This window comes from Rhipicephalus microplus, chromosome 3, assembly GCF_043290135.1.
Source record: "Rhipicephalus microplus isolate Deutch F79 chromosome 3, USDA_Rmic, whole genome shotgun sequence".
In the NCBI taxonomy this organism is placed as follows: domain Eukaryota; kingdom Metazoa; phylum Arthropoda; class Arachnida; order Ixodida; family Ixodidae; genus Rhipicephalus; species Rhipicephalus microplus.
This window is the reverse complement of record NC_134702.1, coordinates 218,617,635-218,642,002: the sequence shown is the minus strand read 5'-3', so window position 1 is coordinate 218,642,002 and position 24,368 is coordinate 218,617,635. Positions and strand designations below refer to the sequence as shown.

The window sequence follows — 24,368 nt, the reverse complement described above, 5'->3', positions numbered from 1 at the left end:
TCTTCAAGCCTCTGTTCCCGGCTCCCCTCATCAGGCATATTTCCCGATGCCTGTCGCAAAGGTTGCCTCTACGGATGCGCTTCCCGAACATCCCTGCGGGCAAAGCTGTGATTTGTGTCAGCTACTAGCCGAAGACCTCTTGCGCTCCCTCCCATCCACAGAAGCAAGCGAAACAGTACAATGCGCACTGCTCGTCTCCATCCCGCGGACCCTACCCATGCTCGCCGAGAAAGCTGCTCCAGCCCCTGCAAAAGCACAGCAGAAGCGTGCTCTCACACATTTGGACACCGTCCTCTTTCACCCTACTGAAAGGAAGGCATCTTTCTGGCTTTTCGTGCAGAAAATCATCTGTGTCTGTGTTGCTCCCATTGATGGGAATTTCCGTGTGCGAGTAAATTTTGAGTGCAGTGTGACCAGAGCCGAACTTCCTTAAGGGGAACTGTGCGAAAATAACAGATGGTGGAAAGAAAAAAGAAATCACGTTGCACCAAGCACACCCCTCGTCAAGCTCCTCGTCATTGCCGACATTGCGGCGTCGCAATGCGAGCAAACAAGGCGATCACCAACACCTTCAATGGTGTCGTATACAACCTTAACCACCCCATCGATAAGGAAGACATCATTTCCAACGCTACGTCACAGTTCTCCATCAAAGAGTGCTCATGCATTTGGTGGAAGACTATTGTGACGCTTAGCGGGTCCGAAACCTCCGCTGACATTGAATTCTACAAAGAACGCCTAACTACGCACCCTTTTCAGCCGTGTTCCACTCAGTGCACCCGTGGTTCTCGCTGCGACTCTATAGACGTCAGACTCTGTCCCGGTGGCGCTGCGGAAAATGGCGCCACCAGCGCCATCATCGCCGCGCCGGCCATAAATGTGTAGTGAACAAAGAGCCGTCCGCAAACGAACGCGCATAGGCCCTCTTCTTTCGTTGGTCTTTTGGTGCGGTTGCCTACAGGTCAATGACCTAACAAGCTTCTTTCTTCAATCCAACCTCTCTTCTTAAAAGCAAGAACTCAACAAAATGAAATGCGGGCATAGTTCAAAAGATGTTTCATTTAGTTCGGCGTCCTGCAACTGGCAATTTAAGTGCGAACGAGCATCGCATGACATCGAGTTTAAGGCAAACACTTCAACGTGCATCCTGTACACTGTAAATCAGGTCCTGGGTACATGCTGGCTATATTGAGGAAACTATGTATAGACTAAAAATGTCCTCTTTCCTGACTTTATCTAGCACTTTAAGCGGGACCTGAATAAGGGTGAAACGCCTAAATGCGTTAAGCTTGGGCATACACACGAGGCCAAAGCGATGAAGTGCATACACGAGCAATCTATGCGAGCAGTGGTACGAAGCTCGCTTTATCCGGCACGAATAGTCCTGGTGATTTTCGCTTTGCAGTTGCACTCTCCATCGATTTCTCGCTTCTTGTGCAATGAACTGTATTATTACACATGCTCGAATGCTCTTTTGATGGTTGTCTTCTGTTAGTGTATACGTCAAATGTGGATACAAGCTTGTCCACTTTTTCAGCGTACAACAAAAGGCAAAACCGATGCCCCCGAGATAGTGCCGGTAAGCGCAAAGATCAACGGCAAGAAAAAAAAAGCCTGATTGCGGTCGTGATCATTTTGCGATTTACCTGTATAACGCACGTGTTCACATTACCTAGTTAAAGCCGGGACCAATAGAGCCTTCAAAGCCAAGTTCGTAGTGATGTGTGGTGGTGACAAGTTCCGATTATCGGTGGTCGCGGCGTGTGCATGCGATATTTATCGCGGGCACCCCAGCCTACTTTTGCATGTCGCACACCACGGTCAGAGGGTCTATTAAGCTTCATAATCAAAGGTACCATGGTTCTCCGTCAAGGCTACTCAGAACAATAACAGCACACCTACATTATCAAACACTCATGCGAACGGCTGTGGAGAACGCTAGTTATACATTTGTTCAACGCGTTCGCAATGACCAGTATATAGCGCTCTCGCCGTTCTGCGTTGCGAAAGCTGCAGAAATCTGTCAAACTGAAGTCTTTTACGTCCGTGGCAATTCACAAAGCAACAGTAGCGCAGACTGGGTTTTTTTTTTCGTAGGGCGTGGAGCTTTTGTATCTGCTCTTGGTTTCACCGTCGTTCAAGCGAGTGAACCAGCAAGCACTTCGCATGCTTCGGTGATGCGTCTGACTAGCGGAGAGTAATTCGTAGCTTTTCTTCTGAATGTTCTATGCGCAAATAGATGTAAAATTTAGCTCAATCATTGTTTCGTAAGTTGTAGTTGCACCTGGTTGCGCCGCAAACTGTGCAAGGGGGTCGGGCTTTGCACTACTCAAAACTGCGTCAACAGGTGGCGCTGCGTGTTTGCAAAACTCCAGAGCTTGGCGTCTATACACGCCTACCAAGCGCTATGTGCAATGTGGGGGGCCCAACCCCATGGTCTAGTGTACGACTGAGCAGCCAAAGTTTTTGTGGGGATGGGGGGGCAGAACACCTTCTCACAGGACCGCACTAGCCCTCGTTGGCAGCCCGAGTATCACGCCCTTCAGCTGCGCAAGAAGTCTTTGAGGCTCATTTCGTGAAGTAAGGTCATCGCCCTCCCGTGAGAATCTGACATCAATGCTTCCGGTAGCCCCGACTAAGGAACTATTGTATGCAATTGCCTCTAGTGTGGTGGCTGGGTTCTGGGTCTCTTCATTCCTGTGCCGCTCTGAGTGCTGCCACCAAGACTGAGATGGCAGAGCCCCTCTTCCCGCTGGTCGCTGCTGTGCCTGCTCCCGCAGCCACGACCAGCGACAACAGGGTCCGTGCTTTTTCAATCTTGGTGGCAGCACACACAGCGGCAATGGAGTTTTCACCGTCTGATTGCCCCACTCATACGCTTTGCACTGCATATCTGGCCACCGAACTGGCGCTAATCCAAGATGTGAAGTAACCATCTCCGCAAAACTATAGGCTGCGCATACTAGACCTGAACTACTTTTTGTGAAACCGGTGACAAGCCATGTTTGTGGCGATTGTTCTCTTGCGTAACTACGAGGTCCTGGCGTTGCAGGACACAATATGCGCGCGGAGAAGGTATCGTAGCCGGGACCATAGTGCAATGTTTTCAGTCATGAAAAACCAACTAGTCCAATACGTCTGTTTATTCAAGCGCAGCCTCAGGTCAAACCAAGAAGACGAAGCACCTTCTTCTGTGAACAAGTCCATGCTAACAAGCACTTGTAGCCGGAAAAAAATAAATATGATTCGTGATGTTTAAGCCTCGCATTTTGCCGGTAAATTATATGCCATTCTAAACAGTTTGGTGCCGAAGATCCGGGAACTACTACTACGAAGGACCATGGAAGACTACGGAAGGCTATACGAGTGAACTGAACGCCATGGAGAGGCTCGAACCAAAGCGGAAGTCGAGACAACCTCTCAACAGCAGGAATATGAACGAGGCAAAAGCTCTTCTCGGCGATTTGAGAGCAATGATCGATCAGCTCAACGTCATTTATGGACGTTCGAAGGCGAACAACCACGAGAAGAACCAAATTTTCTGGGACATTGAGAGCTACATACCAGATAAAAGTTTGAGGAAGAGTACAGGACTGTCCTTGAATACAGGAAAACGCTAACAGCGTCTTGAGTGAGCTTCTTAGCCAGCACGACCGTATTGATGCGGCGACGTCATCAACGCCGGAGCTTCAGGATTTGTCACTGGGCACTACCGCTGGAGCCTCTGGCACCGAGCTTCCCAAGCTTACCTTCGTCCCATTTACAGGTGAACTCTGCGAGTGAAACGACTTTTGGGAGCAATTTGAACAGATTATTCACCGAAAATGAAGCCTCCCCACAACGAATAAGTTCTACAACATGAGATTTTTCCTAAGGGAGAACGCAGCTTCAGCTATTGTGTGCCTGCCAACCACAGAAGCTTGCTACAAGGATGGCATCGACATACTCAAGAAACGCTTTGGTGACAAAACGAGACTCAAGAAAGAGTAGTTTTCTGGCCTTCATGCGTTGCTTTCAGTCCGTTTAAGTGACCCGTCAGCTCTTCTCAAGCTGTATTAACAAGTCGTAATCAACATCAAAAGACAGGAAACTTTTGGGGTGAGCAAGACGTCCTTTTCGGCAATGTGAGTGACATATTGTGGCAGACATTACCACACGATCTCGTTCTACAGCACCATGGGTCAGGCGCCAATCAGGCGACGAGCTACAGCAGTAACGAAGCATCTTGCATGGAGCGGCAACGCCTATTAGGTTTCTTTTCTATCAAAGTGGAGAACTTAGAGAAGAGTGAGTTCGCTCACCATCGTGGAAATAACAGTCATAATGAGAATGCGCAGAACAAATCACGCCAGTCTTGTAGCTTGAAACCAACGTCTTCAGTTCTCCATACCAACACAAAGAAAGTGCCTGCGAACGGTGTTTTAAAATCGAGCCAACTTCCCACGGAAGAGTGCTCGCAGTGTCTCTAACTACCAGGAAAGAAGCTGATTTTATCAGGAGAAACTAGGTGCTTTCAATGCACGGCGAAAGGGGACAGGGCGTGTGATTGCACGCGCAAGATTACAAGGTCTACCTCTAAAGGGCGTTATGTGACAAGCGTGTGTAATCCGCGTAAATTCATCCAGAAGGCACGAGAAACCGGTATATGCCAGAATACCGGCAAGTAAGCGAAGCACCAGCACGACTGTATGTGCATCTCTAGAGAATAATTGCCATACTCTCGAGAATTGATCAACGAATGTGCTTCTTCAGACGTTTCAGGCTTGAGCCGTAGCAGATGTTACATGTTGGTATGCCAGAGGTGTCACAGACGGAGGAAGTCAGCGCACATTCGCCACAAAGAGGCTATCAAAGCAGATGAAGTTGCCATGTGTTGGATACACCATCATTGCGCTCAACACCTTCGCAAGCAAATCCAAGTAGAGCAGCGCAAAGGTAACGTGTTGTGCAGCTACGTTTGAGGAGTAAGCTTTCACACACTGAAGTTGTCTTAGAAGCCATAGAAATTCCGCACATATTCCAAGATATCAAAGCAAGTGCAAGTTCACCATTTGTGGCGGAAATACAGAGAGCTGGAAAAGAAGTCGCTGATCAACTACTACACGAATCCGTTGACGGGAAGAGGACATAAGTGTTCTGATCGGTTTCGAGCAAATGTGGACGGTGATGACAAGAGAGGTCACTCGATGCGCAGGCGATGAAACGCTTATTGCTATGAACTCGAAGGTGCGGTGGATGTTTCAAGGCAACACCAGCAGTATGGCAACAGATGTTACACACCCACGGGTTGTGGTCTGCGTATTCACAATCAGTGTACAAGAGAGCGATGAATACCTTCGTTTGTTTTGGGAACTAGAGAGCGTAGGAATAACAGATGCCATCGACAGTGAGAGTTAGCTGAGTGTAGTACTCAAGCAATTTGAATAGACGATCTACCTTAGGAGCGGAAGATACGAGGTGATGTGGCTCTTGAAGGAAGACGTGGAACTATCGGACAGCAAGCAAGTCATTTTGACAAGACTTTGGAAACTTTTCTCCCGACTGTCGAATAAGCGAGGACTCTTGCAGACGTACGACACCGCCACACGGGAGTACCTACGAGCACGACATGCAGAAGTTGTTGATGGGCCACACCTGGATTTGTCCATTATTGCCGCATAGAGAAGTGATCACAGAGCACGCCCTCATCACGAAGGTCTGAATCGCTTTCGACACTTCCTCTCACGCAAAAGTGTGCTGTTCGTTGAATGAATGCCTAGAAAAGGGTGAAAACTTGTACCAGTATCTCATGAAAGTATTATTACGCTTCAGAATGCACCGTATAGCTCTTTTTGTCGACATTGAAAAGGCGTTTCTTCAAATTTCAATCGCTGAAAAAGACGAGATGCATTTAGGTTTCTCCGATTTCCAGAAAAGGAATCACGGCATTCCTTAGAGGAGGATTCAAGAGTGGAGATTGACGTGAGTGCCATTTGGAGCGACGTACAGTCCCTACCTGCTAACGGTCTCTATACTCCACCATCTGAGGAACGTGAATTCAAGCAAAGTCAAAACAACAAGACTTCTGAGTAAATCATTCTACGTGGTGATCTAGTGGCTGGAGCAGAGTGAGATGAAGAAGCACTTCAAATCTGTAGAGAAGCCAAGGAGATTATTCAGAAACAAGGAAGGACATGAGCAAATGATCTAACTTGGATGGATTGATTATAGCATTACAGCACAATATTCAGTCCGCAGGCAAGGAACTGGCTATTCTCGATTATAGAGGTGTGAAAGTGCTTTGAAAAACGTGAAATTCACACATGGATGATTTTACATTTCTTTTGAGGGGCCTTCTGGTATTTATCAAAAAAAATTATACCAAGTGCTTCAAGTTGCTTCCAGAATATTCGACCCCATAGGATTTATTGCGCAATTCACCATTGCTACAAGGATCTCCTTACAGAAATTATGGACACGTGGAATAGCATGGGATAAGCAGCTACTTCAGGATCTCCAGGATGAGTGGCATGACTGGGTGCGTCAACTACCGCTTTTGCTAAATGTATTCGTGCAGCGTTATCTTGGCAGAGGATTCAAGCCACCTACATCACCCAGAGAGCTGCAGGTGCATGGATTCCTTACGAAAATTTTTATTGCAAAAAACAAAGAGAAGTTATTGAACAATGACAACAGATGGGATGGAAAGTACATGACGGTTCAATTAAAATACCGTTGATGAAATTGTTGACTAGTATTAAAAATTGGGCCCATAACTTTCAATTTAAAGCTATCAACGAACTCAATATAGATTTAGTATTGAGATAAAATGAAATGGCGATGAAAAATATGTTGTTGATCACTTGAAATATCACAAAGGCACTTGTTGAGAAGCATTGAAAATAGGCCCACGACTTTCAATTGAAAGCGACCAACGGTTCATCAATGCGTAAAATAAGTATGATAATTTTCGCACTCGAGAGCCGTTTTTCGTTAATAGTGCCGTAGATAGTATGCCCATAGATAAGTAGAAAATTATTAGTATCACAATCACCTACATCTGCAGACCACCCCAGCACTGTAATCAAACTCGAGACCTCATGCTCCTGTGCAGACGTCTTACCCATCGCACCACAGCACGACCACATGAAGGTGAGGCTTTTTGTGGGTATATACCTACCAAGTGGCTTTTTGCAAACCGTCGGCGGAACTTATAACTTTTTTTGTACCATATGCATTTCTTTGCGCATGCATTTGATCAGCGAATAGTTTGTAGGGCTTCATGAACTCGAGACAACAACGGTGAGCGCTTTCGGCTCCAACTTCGGTTCGTGGTGCGCCGTTCTGCCAGAACGATTAACAAGGGTTCGTGCGTCGTTTTAGTGCTTCCTCGTGAACCGCGGGTGTTTCGCTCACCAAAATTCGCAGATACCATTGAGACGAGCCTGTGTACGGCTGTCCAAACCTACGTATGTTTCTCGCACGTCGGTGTGCTGTAAGCAGTTTCGCTTGCTTGTGTCGAGAGGTACACGCATGTCAGTTACAGCAGCCTATTCTCAGCTGCTTGAAGACAATGCGCTTTTGCATATAAACGTTGCATGGGTATCTTACCATGCCTACTCTAACATTAGCATTCGTATGCGCGAACTGTTGCGAGCTGCACGCTGGGGCAGCAGCGCCTTTGTAGCATTTCGACAACTACTTATTTCTGTAATTAGAATTTACACGCATTATTTCGTGGTATAGAGTAGTTTTTTTATAAATTTTCAGCCTTTAGGTGATTCTATTTCTGGGGAGTGGCTACTCTTACCTTTATTCAGCATCACACCGCTGTTCAAGTGAATGCCTAAACGCGCACCAAGCTCAAGTATGACGCACACAATGAGCGGTGGACAGGTAGGTCTATCTTCAAGTAAATAATGATTCTGCTCTCTTTCACGAACGTCCTTGGGCAGATGGGGTCAAGATATGGTGCAGAGAGAACCTCAAAATATTTATTGTTACTGTATGCAGTTGCTTTTTAGAAATTGGGGATTTTTATAGCTGGTAGATTATCTCCGCAGCAGTACACTGGTTGTGTTGGTCGTAGTTCACTGTTACAAATCCATGCTGGAATATGAAAACTGTACTTTATATTCAAAAGAGTGAACAAATGTCAGTGGCATACACTATACTGCTGACTTCTGCTCCTGACTTCTGTATACTTGATGTTTTGTTTCATCATCAAATTACGCAACATTTATTCAAACATCAACCAACCGATTTTCAATTTGGATCTTTCTGTGTCTTACTGCCTTCCGTTTGTTTATTTTTTTGTCATACTTTCCTAAAATCATCAGTTCAGTTTGTTTTGTAGAACACGAGCATCAACATACATAGGCCAGTGTTTCAGTACTGTCGCGCACGCACTATAGAGTAGCCGCACCATGAACACAAAACTTCTCAGCTTCCGCGGTTCTCGCCTCTGTTTTCTTTTTCATTCCCCCCCCCCTTCACGCTTGCGCGCAGGAGAACACGCGTGGGCGTGCGTCTCAATTTTTCTTATGAAAGATTGCTTACAAAATATTTTGTCCATGGTTTTTATAGAAATGAAACTATAAAAGTATATTGCAAAGTACTGCACGAAAATATTGTTTGCGAAATATTTCGTCCATGGTATTTTGATATAAATCAGACAATAAAATTTTATTCCGAAGTTCTCAACCAAATCATTGTTTACGAAATGTTTCGTTCATAGTTTTTTCATAGAAATCAGACAAAAAAATTATTGCAAAGTGCTCAACAAATATATTGTTTATAAAATCCTCCCTTAATGGTATTTCAATAAAAATGAAAAATGACTGTTTTATTGCAAAATGCTCAAAATATTGTCGATGAAGTATTCAAGCAAGTCAATGAGCATTGCGGAACCTTTGATGATCAGTAGGGTCAATTATTCGATCACAGTTCGACAATGAAAAATAAACAGTCATTTTCATAAGGGATGAATTTTGTGGCGCAAGCCTTTCGGCATATGGTGCAGAGCTTTACGTCGTACTGAGCTGTTCAGCGAAGCCCGTGTTGCATATCGCCAAATCCCGTGTGGCACAAGGCAATGGCACTACCACGTCTAGACCTTCTATAGCCAGCAATTATTTAGCCTGCGGTAAACCATTGCGGGAAAGCGCGCATCGCTTACTGCAGCCTCGCTTACAACGTGATGTGCATCGTTTGGTGCAGCGCGTCGCTTACCGCAGCATTATGAGTAAAGAAAGAGTATCAAACATGCGGCATACGGCCTAATGTAAACCGCGGATGTTTCACTGACGGCCCTCAGCTTTTTCGAGCTAAAATGTTTGTGACGTTTCCAAATAGCGCTCGCATTAATTACTCACCTTAACGTGTTGTTCGGCGAAGCTTCAGATACGGGACTGATGTCAAGCGTTGTTTTCGTGCGGCAGTCTATGCGGTCTTCATGCTTTGAAAAGTCACCGTGGAACAAAGTGTTTCGAATTTTTCGAATATTTTCGAATTTGCGCTTCACATCTCTCCCTGCAGAGATCTGTATTGGTATGTTTATCGAATCCTGACAGTATGTTTACCTAAGAAATTATCCATATATGAAATACGACAAATGCGTTCTCTGAATTGGTAGATTGTTATGTTTCATTTATTTCAACCCGTTTTTCGCGGTCCCGCCCTATGCAGGGTGCTTTCATTTTCTGACTTCGGGCCGCTAGCTTAGGTGAGCATCAGACCTCTGGCCTGTTTCTGTTTCCACTGCCACAATTTTGTTGTTTGGTGCATTTTTACAAACATTTCGGCATTGCTTTGCTTTTGCAGACTCAACACCGCAAAGCCACTGGACCTATTGTCACAGAACGAGCGCTAAAAAAAAAAGAGCGCGCCGCCAAATCCTTGCGACAACGGGCGGCAGAAACGCCGCGAAGTAAAAAGAAAAAAACAAGAAAGCAAACATCCAGGGCTCCCGGGCGCGCGCTCTCCCCGCAGAAGCACGGCTTCGCAGACGATCCTCCTCACCCCACATCGGCGGCCCAGCAAGGCCGCGATTTTTCTAGAACGAAGGAGGCGGGGTCAGACCGAGTGAATCATCCTCTGGAGAGGGCAGTCGAACCGTCTCGTGCCTCTCCCCAGCCTTCGCTGCGCATCGCGCCGACGAAAGGAGGAGAACGTTCTGGAAGGTGGCGCGGAAAGTATTTAATCGAGCGGCCGAGACGAGAAATCAGGAGAAGACGGAAAGTTAGCGCCGGAGCGCGTAGGAATTCCGCCGTGTAGTCGGCGAAGGTTCTGACCGTAGTGACAGAACAGGAGGAGACGGAAGTGAGCGCCAGAGTGCGTAGAGATTCCGCCGTGTAGTCGGCGAAGTTTTTGGTCCGTAGGGACGGCTCGAGCTACAGGCAAGAGCGCGGATTTACCGCTATCGAGCGAAGACGCGGGCAACAGCTGCGTGTGTGAAGCTGACGTGTTCGGGCGAAGAAGTTTGAGGCTTGGAGAGTGGCCTATTGAAGACTGGAGGTTTCCTGGAAGAGAAACTTGGGCGAGGTTTCCTGGAAGAGAAACTTCGAGGGCTGCGGAACGACAACAACGCTGGACTTTGAGTGAGTGATTCTCGGAAGAGTATCATTCAAACTTTTGTCCCAAGGACTTTGGACTGAATAGGTTTTATATCTCTTTAGTCTTTAAGAGTCTTGGTTGTTCAATGCATGCGACTGCATTGTAGTGCGTATTGTTGTCTGTGTCCGTTGTTTCAAGTGTGGTTGATTGTATTGTGTAGTACGTTGATTGATTGGTTTGATTGGTGACATATTGTATGCAACTATTGTGGAGTGTGCATTTTTGTGTATTGTTTTAGATCTGCCATTATTGAGAATATAATTTGTTTGTTTATCAACTCTCGGCTCTGACTTGTTCTTTGGGCCACAGCCGGCGTCCGCTGGCGCGCCAAAAAGGACCACTTCTAAATTGTCCACGCTTTCGTGGTGCGGTTCGGGGGGCCGATACTTCGGCTCTTGGAATTAGCCCGGCGATCGCCTCCCTAATAAACGGGACATGTGTGACAATTAATCTGGCGTCCGCGATACAGGACCTTTTGGTGCACAGTGTGTCCAAATCAGTGAGAAAGAGCCTCGAGTTGTTGATAGTGCTATCGGAACGATTTTGTGTGTTGTTCAGTGTTCTCGTTAACGAGTGCAGGAGAGTGTTCCGATAGACTGATTTAGGCAGATACTTTTTGCACGCGGCAAGGTTGTATTTGCGAGTTGCGAGACACCATGGATCTCGAAAAGTTAGTTGCTCTTGGTGAAAAGATGGGTCTTTCTGGCGCCGAACTACGGAAGTGGGTCACCCAGAAGGAAAAAGATGAAAAAGAGAGAGCCAAAGAAGAAAAAGCAGCCGAGCTGGAAAAAGAGAGGTTGGCGGTCGAAAGAGCCAAAGCGGAAAAAGAAGCTGAGGTGGAGAGAGAGAGGTTGGCGGCAGAGAGGGCCAAGGAAGAAAAGGCAGCTGAGTTGGAGAGAGAAAGGCTGGCCGCTGAAAGGGCGAGAGAAGAAAGAGAAGCACAGGAGCGACAGCTGAAAGAAGAAAGAGAGCTGCAATTGAAGTTGGAGCTGGAGAAAGAAAGACTGGCAGCTGAGAGGGCGAAAGAAGAAAGAGAGGAAAGGGAACGGCAGCGACAGCACGAGATAGAACTCGAGCGGCTCCGTTTGCAACAGCGAAGTGAAACTCCGGTCCAAGCTAGAGTTGAAAGCAGAGAACGAGAGGATCACGGCTTCCGCTTGAACCCAAGCAAGCTGCTCGTAGCGTTTGATGAAAGGAAGGACGAGCTTGACGAGTACCTTCACCGATTTGAGACGATTGCGAAGAGCCAGAATTGGCCGGAACATCAATGGGCAACTGCTTTGAGTACTTGCTTGAGTGGTGAAGCGCTCAGTGTGTACGGTAGGCTGACGCCGACCGATGCAGCCAACTATGCAAAGGTGAAAGCTGCTTTGTTGAAGCGATTTAGATTTACTGTAGAAGGATTCCGGGACAGATTTCGGACAGGAAAGCCAGCTGACGGTGAGACGGCTACGCAGTATGCCGCCCGACTTTGCCATTATTTCGACAGATGGATTGAACTTTCAGGGACAGCGCAGGAGTACGATGAGCTTAGAGAGCTGCTAATTAGAGAACAATTTCTTACTAGTTGCCACCCAAGCCTGTCACTGTACTTAAAAGAGAGGAAGGCTGACTCATTTGAAGACATGCTGGAATTGGCTGATCAATTCTTGGAAGCGCAAGGTGGCACTAATTTGGCCAGGGTCAAGAAGGATTGTCCCGATGATTCGAAGAAATTGGCTCCCGAAGAAAAGAAGCGTGCACCAGAGAGCATTCCGCGATGTTTTCTGTGCAACCGAGTGGGTCATCGCGCGAAAAACTGTCGAACGATCTTTACGAGCCCTACGGTTGTAAAATGTTTCAAGTGTGGTCAGACTGGGCACAAAGCAGATGCATGTCGGAACGGAGTGAGTCAAACTCACCAGGTATCCTGTGTGCAAGCAGCACCGAAATCTGATAATAATGCCGTCACTGATGGATTCGTAGAGTTGAAGAATGGGGAGAAAATTCCTATTGTGGGGGCTGTAATGTCAAAACAGCCAACCAGTGTTACGAAGGGAATGCCAACGCTTCCTGGAAAGATTGCAGGCAAGAAGATTACGGTTCTAAGAGACACGGGTAGCTCCACGGTTATCGTGAGGAGAAATTTGGTACGGGAAAGAGAGTTGACAGGCAGAACGAAACCGGTTTGCCTAATTGACAGTACGGTCCGGATGCTTCCCGAAGCAGAAATTGAGGTTGAAACCCCATACTTCAGCGGGAAGGTTACTGCTTTATGCATGAAAACCCCCCTGTATGACCTTGTCATCGGAAACATCGACGGGGCGCGAGGGCCAAGTGATCCAGAATGTTTGGGAGAAGACCCGAAGATAGAGCCCTCGCCAACACAGCGGCCGTGAGATACAGTGGAGGAGCATCCCGTGACGGGTCTCACTAGAGCCCAAGGTGAAGCTGCGGCGCAAGAGACAGCGAAGGAGAAGACGATCGTGTCGAATAAGTTCACGGGCCGAGCAACTGGACTTGCGTCGGCACGACCTCAACCGACCGACAGTGTAAAGGAGACGGAGTTGGCCAGCCGGGCAAAATGTAGAGGCATTATCAAGCGGGTAAATAAACAGACAGGACCCGTCGAATGTAATGACGCATTAACGGTGTCGGAAGAGACAACGATGGCTGAGACGACGCCTCAGATATCGTCGTTGGAAAGGGCTTGCCGAAAAGGAACGTGGAAGCACAAGAAGAGATCGAGCGAGCACCGCAAAAAGGGGCGCAAGCGCTGTTCGAAGTACTCAGGATAGGTGCTGAGGTGGAATCAGATTGTGTTTGGCAGGGCTGAGTGACATATGTTGTGTTAATGTTCTTGTTATCTGTGTCTCAAGTGTATGTCGAGTGAGTCAGTGTTCTGTGCGATGGTGTGATGTATAGTGTTGTATAATTGTTAGATAGACAGAACTTTGTACGTTTGTATTGTTTAGAATGTGTGATGAAGTGTTGTAGGCATGTACCTGTGGTTATATTTCATGTGCTGTGGAATTGAGCTACAATGTAAGATTGTATTGCGTCATATATTGTGAATGTGACGTGTCACGAGCGACGGATTGTGTTACAGTCTGTGAGAATGTGTGGTGACTGTTCGCGCTCGTTTGTGTGGTTTTGAATATTATGAGATAATATTCTTAAAGTGGGGGGCAGTGTCACAGAACGAGCGCTAAAAAAAAAAGAGCGCGCCGCCAAATCCTTGCGACAACGGGCGGCAGAAACGCCGCGAAGTAAAAAGAAAAAAACAAGAAAGCAAACATCCAGGGCTCCCGGGCGCGCGCTCTCCCCGCGGAAGCACGGCTTCGCAGACGATCCTCCTCACCCCACATCGGCGGCCCAGCAAGGCCGCGATTTTTCTAGAACGAAGGAGGCGGGGTCAGACCGAGTGAATCATCCTCTGGAGAGGGCAGTCGAACCGTCTCGTGCCTCTCCCCAGCCTTCGCTGCGCATCGCGCCGACGAAAGGAGGAGAACGTTCTGGAAGGTGGCGCGGAAAGTATTTAATCGAGCGGCCGAGACGAGAAATCAGGAGAAGACGGAAAGTTAGCGCCGGAGCGCGTAGGAATTCCGCCATGTAGTCGGCGAAGGTTCTGCCCGTAGTGACAGAACAGGAGACGGAAGTGAGCGCCAGAGTGCGTAGAGATTCCGCCGTGTAGTCGGCGAAGTTTTTGGTCCGTAGGGACGGCTCGAGCTACAGGCAAGAGCGTGGATTTACCGCTATCGAGCGAAGACGCGGGCAACAGCTGCGTGTGTGAAGTCGACGTGTTCGGGCGAAGAAGTTTGAGGCTTGGAGAGTGGCCTATTGAAGACTGGAGGTTTCCTGGAAGAGAAACTTGGGCGAGGTTTCCTGGAAGAGAAACTTCGAGGGCTGCGGAACGACAACAACGCTGGACTTTGAGTGAGTGATTCTCGGAAGAGTATCATTCAAACTTTTGTCCCAAGGACTTTGGACTGAATAGGTTTTATATCTCTTTAGTCTTTAAGTGTCTTGGTTGTTCAATGCATGCGACTGCATTGTAGTGCGTATTGTTGTCTGTGTCCGTTGTTTCAAGTGTGGTTGATTGTATTGTGTAGTACGTTGATTGATTGGTTTGATTGGTGACATATTGTATGCAACTATTGTGGAGTGTGCATTTTTGTGTATTGTTTTAGATCTGCCATTATTGAGAATATTATTTGTTTGTTTATCAACTCTCGGCTCTGACTTGTTCTTTGGGCCACAGCCGGGTTCCGCTGGCGCGCCAAAAAGGACCACTTCTAAATTGTCCACGCTTTCGTGGTGCGGTTCGGGGGGCCGATACTTCGGCTCTTGGAATTAGCCCGGCGATTGCCTCCCTAATTAACGGGACCGGTGTGACACCTACACAAGAAACGTTATAGGATATGTATCAGGATTCCTGCATAAGGGGTAGCATAAACGGTAGCAACATGAATTTTGATCACCCGTGCCTATATACATTTACGAAACTATTATTTAACATTTACGAAATATTATAGCAAGGTAAATAACCGGATAGAGCCATATATGTAAATTCAATACCTTGACTGGGAGAATACTGCAGCCGAATAGAATACGACGAGTAAAAGAAGCATAAGCGTACAAAGAAAAAAAAGACAATTCTTATACCAGCCTGACGAGGCAGCTGGCCTGGAAAACAATTGCAGCCTCGTCGCAGCAACGCTAGCAGTAACGAGAATGTCAAGCTCATGATAGAATCAACAACCATTGTTTTGGAGCCTGCCTTGCGGACCCTTCAGAAGGGGTTACGAAATATCACAAGGGGTTACAAAATAATAGGATAATGCGCAAAGTAGGTGTGCCGCCTCGCCTACTCAGCCTACCGGAGAATACATTCCCCACGCGTCGCACGGTGTTGATAGGCTGATGTGACGGACGGCAGGATGCTGTCTGAGTCATCTGGATTCAAAGACAAATGCAAAGTTGCTGAACATCAATGATTGGCCTTTCTGCGCGCGGTAATCAACAAGGCCATTCTTTATGGATGGCAAAGAGAATGGAAGAGCTGTTAACACCAAGAATCTGTTCGTGGGCTGAACTGGTGATCCTTGCAAAGTGTCATTGTTTGCATTATTTCGCTGCGGGAAATTATACATGAATACATAGCGGGTGGTAACAAACAGCCGCCACTATCTCCAAATACCAGGTCATATAAGGCTGTGCGGACGGGGATTTATGTGATATCATACTACGAAGTAGAGCAGTGCAATCATCTTTCTTGCATCAAGACCGTTTTTCAGGTGACTATCTGAAAGGGCTGGACTATTGCAAGAGAAGTGCTATTGCTATTGGACTCTTGCTAGACAAGTAAACGGGGTCGATATTATCCACAGCCGTCTTCTACAAAGTCTCCCTTACATGAAAAGGTGCTTTGCGCTCTTTATTTCTATAAACCGAAATAACACCGTGGGTGTTTTGTAAAGCTGCTATCCATTAACAAGGGTTCAGGCACTCAAAGGAGGAACCACTTGCACAGTTTGCGGGAAACTGCAGAAAAGTGCAGTAAGCCAAGTGCAATTTCCTGAAATTCTGTCGCGGCGCACTCAATCGCTACAGGCATGCTGATAGTCAGGCGAGCTTCACCTTAAGGACTGCACGGCGCACCAGCGTGTCACAGCAGCACACGCTATGCCTCTGCCTGCGCCGATTAGCCTCGATGCGCGGCCATGCCGTATGCGCTGGCACCCCGTGGAGCGCGGCCACGCTGCGCCGTGTTCGTACTAAAGGTGGACGGCACTGAACAAGCCACCACGATCAAGAAAAGTAGTTGCGGGCACAAGGGCGACTACGTCCTGTCGAGGCGCACGCGTATCGCAACGTGTGGAGCAACGAGTTTCAAAACGTGCCTTGCGAACGTTCGCGCCATTTCGCCAGTGATAACAAGAACGCGCCAAAGTCACCGGCCTCTGAGTACTGGGCGGCGGTGAATATTGTATATGAATTGCTCACCATTATAGAACTGAACAGCGTGCGCTTTATGGACAAGTCGGATCGCACTGAAGAGCGAGAAGTGGTAGTTTGAACAACTGGCTATGGCATTTCTTTGTAGCTTCTTTATTCGCACTATGCTAATATATATATATTACAACGTCATATCCATGACAGACATGCGTCAGTGGAGCTGTGATTTGCCTAGGCACAAATACCATGATGTTTAAAAAGCATTGCGAGAAATATTTTTTAAAGAACGAAAAACGGGCGTCTGCAACAACGAGATTAGTTACCGAAACGAGGAAAACGCCCTCGAATAATACGGATTCCAAAGCTTAGTTCTTCAAATATGTTTACATGCTTCCCAAGAAGAAAGAAAATAACTTTATTCACAGTACTTCGTATGTAAAAAGAAATTTTCGCAAACGCTTGAACAGTTTAATCTCGCAGCTGTGTGACTCTGCTTGCCTCCATTTTGTACACAAACGGATAAAGTAAAGTTCTGCTCTTACACTAGGATATCTGCGTAAACAGACACCCAAGGTTATAAAAGTACGAGTTTTCAAAGACACTGAACTGTTTTATACAGCATAACTTTATTTAAAAATCACGCATGAAGTGATAAGCATTAGAAAACGGCTCTTGCCCCAAAAGCTAGGCAGCCATCAAGTATGAGAAACGGCCCGCGTTTTCTCTGACGTAGGCGGGAGCTGCCTGGTGAGCATCACACTTTTCTAAGGCTTTACTGTCGTCGAAATATCGGCCACTCTTTCGGAGACTACTTATGTATGTGGGGTCTCTTTTCTGAGCGATGTCGCCCCACCGTACTCCGTCGTCCCTCTGGGCTGCAGTCAGCTTTACCTGCGAAGAGTAAAAAAATTCAGAATATCTGTTATCTTTTGTATTCACAAAATCACACAATATGTCAAAGAAAGTTGGCTTTGTCTACGTTAGAGAAAAAGGTTCAAGCATGTATTTCCTTGCCATAAGGAAATCAATTCTAGCTTTCAAGAAGACAAGTGTACTTGTCGAATCGCCGGCTTGAGCACGCAGTCCCTGTTTACAGATTTTTTTTCATCGCAAACTTACATCTCCCTCTCCTATTGAAATGGAATGAAACAACTTTATTTCAGTCCTGCAGGACGCGCTTAGCGCGTAGCGGGCGTCTCCCACGTAGGGACCGACAGGGAGTACCTGGCGGCTGCTTCGTGGGCCCGCTCCCCCCTTCCAATAATTTTTTTTTTGTGATGTACGTGGTTACCTTGTCTCGTGGGAAGATGCAAGTAGAACACACTGGCAGGTGCTTAAATGCTCGTCAAAGACAGCACCATCACAACACATACAACACGGTTCAAGGCTACATGGGCATCCTTTGCCGTGATTGTGGTTGTGCGACCTTTTTTTTTTTGTAAAAAGGGCTGCGCCGGCTGCATTTTCCATGAAGACAAAAATTTTGTAGGCCCGTGTGCTCAGATTTGGCCACATGAAAAAGAACCCCTGGTGGTCTGAAATTTCGGAGCCTTCCACTACGGTCGCTCTCATAACCAATGGTGGTTTCGCGACGTTAAACCCCAGATATCAATCAATCAATCAATCAATCAATCATTTTTTCGTAAAAAGCAAGTGCTGTGCGTGCATTATTCACAGTTTACACGTTAAATAGTTGATGAAGACTTCATGACAAAGGCCGATAGCACGTGCACTTTTAATCACTCAATAAAGCTTTATTCTCGCGAGATATGCAATTTGAACAGGCCACGAATGATACACCATCATGTGCAGCGTTGTCATTCAATTTTTTTTTCACTTTTTCATGATGATGATGCATGTCAGTAGAATAGGTATTTAGTTTTTCCTTCCCATGCTATGAATAAAGTGTTCTAAGACAGCGCCATGTGTGCGCCCCCCTTTTTTGTCTTTGTCTTCTTTTGCGCTATGTTCCCTGAATGACACAGCAACTCCCCTTCCTCGTTTTATCATCTCTCATTTGTGTTCTGCACACACTGATGTCATCTATGTCATTTTCGCCGTGTACTAAGCAAAGGAGTTGAACACGAGATGGCCAGGTGTGTGTGGCTAGAAAGCGGGACAGGCGTATAGATATATAGATAGATAGCTCGATAGATATATAAGCTTCCTTTTACAGCGACGATTGTTATGAGATCACAACGAGGTTCCCTTTCACCGCAGTTGAACGCTGCCGCCACCGGCGTCTGTGTCCGCTATCACGCTAAATAAAAAAAACTTTGTGAATAAAAAAAAACTTTAAGGACACACAGAGATTTGGACTCGTGTGCTTTGTGTGCCAGACCAGTATTCTGCTATAGAATCAAGCCGCTGCTTCCACATTCGTTGCAAACTAGCTTTTGGTTGGCTTGATGACGGGAAAGGTATAACGCTCTTACAGCAAAATAACAACCATGCTTCACTAAATGTCGATTGCATAGCGAGTGCGTCGTTCAATGCTCCAACCTGTCACAAAAGCATCAGGCATAGTAGTTCATCGTCGTCAGCCACAGCAAAAAAAAAATAGCGCAAAATTACTTGCAAGTCTGTAGCGGGTACCGCGCATTTCTGAAGAATGACGCCGATGCCATAGTTTCTCAAAAACAGTACCTAGAGAAAAATCTGGCTATAGTGAGCAACTGGGTGCAAGGGAATTCCGGGATATGTGAGCTTAGAACTCGACTCGGATTTGTATGCCTCGAAGGGCACAGCCGGATTGATTGATTGATCGATTATTTGATTATTTGATTGATTGATTGATTGATGATTGATTGATTGATTGATGATTGATTGGTGATTAGTTGGTTGATTGGTGATTAGTTGGTTGATTGGTGATTAGTTGGTTGATTGATTGATTGATTGATTGATTGATTGATTGATTGATTGATTGATTGATTGATTGATTGATTGATTGATTGATTGATTGATTGGTATGTGGAGTTAACTTCCCACCACCACCATATGATTATGAGAGACGCCGTAGTGGAGGGCTCCGGAAATTTCGACCACCTGGGGTTATTTAACGTGCACCCGAATCTGAGCACACAGGCCTACAACACTTCCGCCTCCATCGGAAATGCAGCCGCCGCAGCCGGGAAAGGGCACAGCCGGATACATCCATAATTAAAAATTTTATCACTAGATGGCATTAGTGGTTTTCGTATAGTTGACGATCTAAGGGGATAAATGGCGCTGTTATAGGTTCACAGAGAGGCAGATGCTTGGGCTAGTTGGTGATTGGGAATCAACATATTTGCACAGAGCAAGACAGCAAGACTACGAGTAGTTGCGACGTAACTACAGAAGAAGAGACAAGGACACAAAGAGCGCTGACTTCCACTGAAACTTTGTTTCCGAAAACGCTGGAAATATGTACTCGTGACAGAACAACACGGCGCAATCGTGCAACCTATTGCAACCCAGCAAGATAATCATCATCTCATTATATGGTTACAACGCCACAGCTCAGCGCAAAGCTGGAAACTCGATTTCTTTTTTAGTGAGAGGAAGCGAAGGCATGCTGACGCATCGATCACCCAGCATTTGCATTTGATTGGCCTCCATAATCTCTCGTGTTAGCTGGTGACGGTGTTTGGCTACAACAGTGCACTTTTCGAATTGCGCTCTTCAACCACAATCCCCACAAAAAAAAAGAAATCAAGTTTCTGGCTTTGAAACAATAGATTGTGAACTTGTGCAGAGCTGTGGCTTTGTAACCATAAAATGAGATGATGATTATCTTGCTGTGATGCAATTGGTTGCACGATTGCGCGTTGATGTTCTGTCGCGAGTATATATTTCCAGCGTTTTCGTCAATAAAATTTCAGTTGAAGTCAGTGCTCTTTGTGTCCTTGTCTCTTCTTCTGTAGTTACGTCGTAACTATTCGTAGTCTTGCGCTATGCAAATATGTTGATTCACAGAGTTCGATGCATAGGTAGGGTGGTTTTCAACGAGACAGAATTCACTTCAATGGGAGGCTACATCATAAGGTGGGTTGGCGACTTGCAGGACGCGTATTAGCTTTTTTGGGGGGGCACGCAGGCCCTTCGGGGTCCAGGGTAGCTAGTTATGAGGAAAACAAAAAGGACTTTTTAACAGGTGGTATAGACAGATACGACTCCAAAGTGGCACCAATATCTAAGACACGTAGAGTCCGGGGCAGAAATAGACGTAGCCACGAGGGCCAAGCCAATTCAGGCGTAGGGCATATTAAAATGCAGGGTGGTAGGAATAGGCTGAAGTGGGAAGAGATAGAAGAACAACTAAGGGAGGAGAGGCCGACGGTATATGATTTCGTAGGAACACATCTTAGGGACATGGAACAACCGCCTAACAATCCGGATTACGCATGGGAATACTGTAATAGAACAGAAAGCAGCTGAAAAAGGGGTGGTATTGGGGCATCCAATCATAAAATTACAGACATGAAAAGGGTCAAGCAGGAGTGCAAGAAACATTCATGGCTAAAAGGGAAAGTGGCAGGGCAAATGACGTTCTTGGGTATTGTATACTTTTGGACTAGGGCAAAAGCCAGAAAGGAAAACCAACAAATGATGCAGTGCGTAGAAAATGACATTGACGAACTAGGAAAAGAGTGCGAGGTAATTTGTTACGAGGCAGTGGCCATGGCTCCGCCGTCATAGACGAATCGATAAAGAAGAAGCGGACTCGCCGCGCGAGATGCTGGCAGCCCTGGGGTGTCACGCCCACCTGTAAATATTGCAAATACACTCGTTTCTCTTTTCCGTGTCTTCGTAATCCCCATAACAAATTGGTGGAGGTGCTGGGTTATGAAGTGCCATACAACCGAGCTCCGCTGTGGTCGTCATATCGGAGTTTCCGTGATGGAACACGGGACTGATCCCACGGCCACCTCTCCATCGGCCTCATCGACGCCTGCACCATCGACGGGAACGCCTCTACTGGCCCCACCCCCACCCAAGTACGTGCTGACGCATCCGAAACATCCAGGAACGTTCTGCGGTACGGACGAAGTTGATGTTGACGACTGGATAGCCGACTATGAACATACCAGTGCGCTCAAACGGTATGACCCGACTCTCACGCTGGCCAACGGGCTGTTTTACCTGAAAGGCACGGCCAAAGTCTCGTATGAGAACCATGAGGAGGAGATCGGCGGTTGGGACACCTTCAAGGAGGAGCTTCGTGACTATTTGGGAAGCCCATTGGTCGAAATGCGGCTGCAAAAAAGGAGTTGTCTATACGTGCTCAGACGTCCACAGAGCCGTATATCTCGTGTATACAGGACGTGCTGGCTCCATGTCGTAAAGTCGACAACGACATGTCGGAGTCTGATAAGGTTGACCGCGTCCTCAAGGAAATAGCGGATGACGCATTCAACCTGCTAATTTGCCGGAACTGTGCGACCGTCGATGAAATTATTCAGGACTGCCGGTGTTTTGAACTGCCCAAAAGCAAGCGTATTTCAAGATCATTCACTCGACTGCCGAACACCGCTGTGACGTCCTCTTGCGAAGATGGACTGACCTCTCATCGGCAGTCTTCACCGGTGTCTGAAATTACGCGAATCGTTCAGCGGTAAATCGAAGCAATTACACCTGCTCTTCCCACCAACAGCCATGTCGATTCGCAAGTACCTCAGGTTTGCTTGGTACAGTCGATTGTGGGGGAAGAACACAGCGATTTGGGCTTCGATGTCTGTGCCGTTGCTCAGTCTCGATTAATTAGCTTCCGTTCAAGGTCACCGCCTCACCCTAGGTCACCGCCCCAGGAACGGTCTTATCCACGCTCTCGCAATCCTGCTGAATGGCGAACTGCGGATGATCGGCCGATCTGCTTTAACTGCCGCCGCATAGGTCACGTCGCACGGTATTGCCACAATCATTGGTCTTCATCCCTAACCCAGTATAGCACTGCTCGCCGCGCCGACAGCTACCGCCTTTTTCAGCTTCCTGCACCGATCCTCGACAAATACCGCCGCCTTCCACCCTTCGATTCCTACGCCTTCGATGCGCCTGATACGCCACACAGCCGCTCACCATCGCCTCGACGTCACCAGTCTCGTTCGCCACCTGGACGTCGCCCATCATCCGCTTCTCTCCTACGACGATGCCCGACCTCCCCACTATATCCTCATCGGGGAAACTACGCGGTGCAGCTCTTAGAGGTGAATCTGCATCCTTGATACCGACCTCAAAGCCTCTTCTTGTACTGCCGACACGACGAAATTTGATTGGCGTCGACGTTAAGGCGGCCTGGCTGTTTCTGCGCTTATTGACACCGGGGCGCATATTTCTGTGATGAGTGCCTGACTTCGTCGCCGCCTGAAGAAAGTGCTCACACCGGCTGCTCCTGGTTATTCGTGTCGCCGACGGAAGAAGTCTTGCCATCACAGGAATGTGCACAGTACGCATCACAATCACCGATCAGTTCATATCTGTTCTCTTTGCAGTTATTGAGCAGTGCTTCAATTACCCGATTCTTGTATTGGATTTCTTGTCCACTCATGCCGCTCTCATCGACTGTGCAACCAGTGTTCTCCAACTTCAACTGCCTCGACTTGGGGCTGCGCTGTCCTTACCGTCGCGTGCGCTGTTGATTATGTTCGGCTGTCACCGCAAGCAACCACGTGTGTGGCCTTAACTATATCACCAGCGCTTCCTGACGGTGACTACATAGTGTCTCCATTAGTGGATGTGCTCTTGGCCCGAAGTGTTGCTGTACCGCATACCATCGTGACTGTCGTGGACAACTACGTTCAGCTTCCACTCCTCAACTTTAGTAGTTGAACCCAAGTTCTCTCGCAACGCATTTCGGTAGCCCACGTTTCCCCACTTGATGCATGTAACATCATGGCATTAGACCCTGAAGACTGCTCATCCCATATTGTAGCCAGCTGGGCAACCGCACCTACCGACGAAATCACGATGATGATTGCCCCGGATCTTCTGCCCTGTCAGGCTGCGCAACTCCACCACGTTCTGACCACCTACTGAGATATTTTCGACATCGATGACTGCCCTTTAGGTCAAACGTCGATCGTGCGTCATCAAATACATACCGGCGATGCTAGTCCTGTTAGACGGCGACCATATCGTGTTTCCCAGTCCGAACGCCAGGTCATACAACGATAAGTCGAGAATATTGTCTCCAAAGGAGTCATAGAGGCCTCTTCTGGTAGCCCCGGGGTATCACACCTACTTGTAAATATTGAAAATGCACTCGTTTCTCTTCTCCGTGTGTTCGTAATCCCCGTAACAATATTAGGAAATATGAATGCGCACGTCGGGGATATAGATGTATGTACTGACCCAACAGGCAGAATGCTAATGGATATGTGTGCAAGGCATGATTTATTCATTTGCAACAGCACCGAGAAACGCGAAGGGCAGATAACATGGGAGGTGGGAAGGCTGCAGCCGATTATAGATTACGCAATATTGTCACATGGGATGTGTGATCGGCTAATTGATTGATTGATTTGTGGGGTTTAACGTCCCAAAACCACCATGTGATTATTAGAGATGCCATAGTGGAGGGCTCCGGAAATTTCGACCACCTGGGGTTCTATAACGTGCACCCAAATCTGAGCACACGGGCCTACAACATTTCCGCCTTCGTCGGAAACGCAGCCGCCGCAGCCGGGATTTGAATCCGTGACCTGCGGGTCAGCAGCCGAGTACCTTAGCCACTAGACCACCGCGGCGGGGCTATGATCGGCTAAGGGTGATGAGCGTAGATAAATGTGGGTCCAGAAGCTTAGGTAGTGATCACAAACGTATCAAGCTGAGTCTTGGAAGAGAAATTAAGTTGTAAAGGT

The 24,368-nt window shown here is 47.2% G+C and overlaps 1 protein-coding gene across 2 annotated transcripts in view; it reads right to left on the bottom strand.

The window, feature by feature from the left end:
• Positions 1 to 17,137: 17,137 nt before the first annotated feature.
• The window catches only part of LOC119177864 (beta-1,4-mannosyl-glycoprotein 4-beta-N-acetylglucosaminyltransferase-like), a 49,579-nt gene continuing 42,348 nt past the window's right edge, over positions 17,138 to 24,368 (bottom strand). For both annotated transcript variants that reach the window (XM_075890719.1, XM_037429081.2), the window contains one exon: positions 17,138 to 17,421. In XM_075890719.1, the coding sequence (XP_075746834.1) occupies positions 17,339 to 17,421 (83 nt within the window). In that variant the 3' untranslated portion in view covers positions 17,138 to 17,338. The remainder of the gene's footprint in view (positions 17,422 to 24,368) is intronic.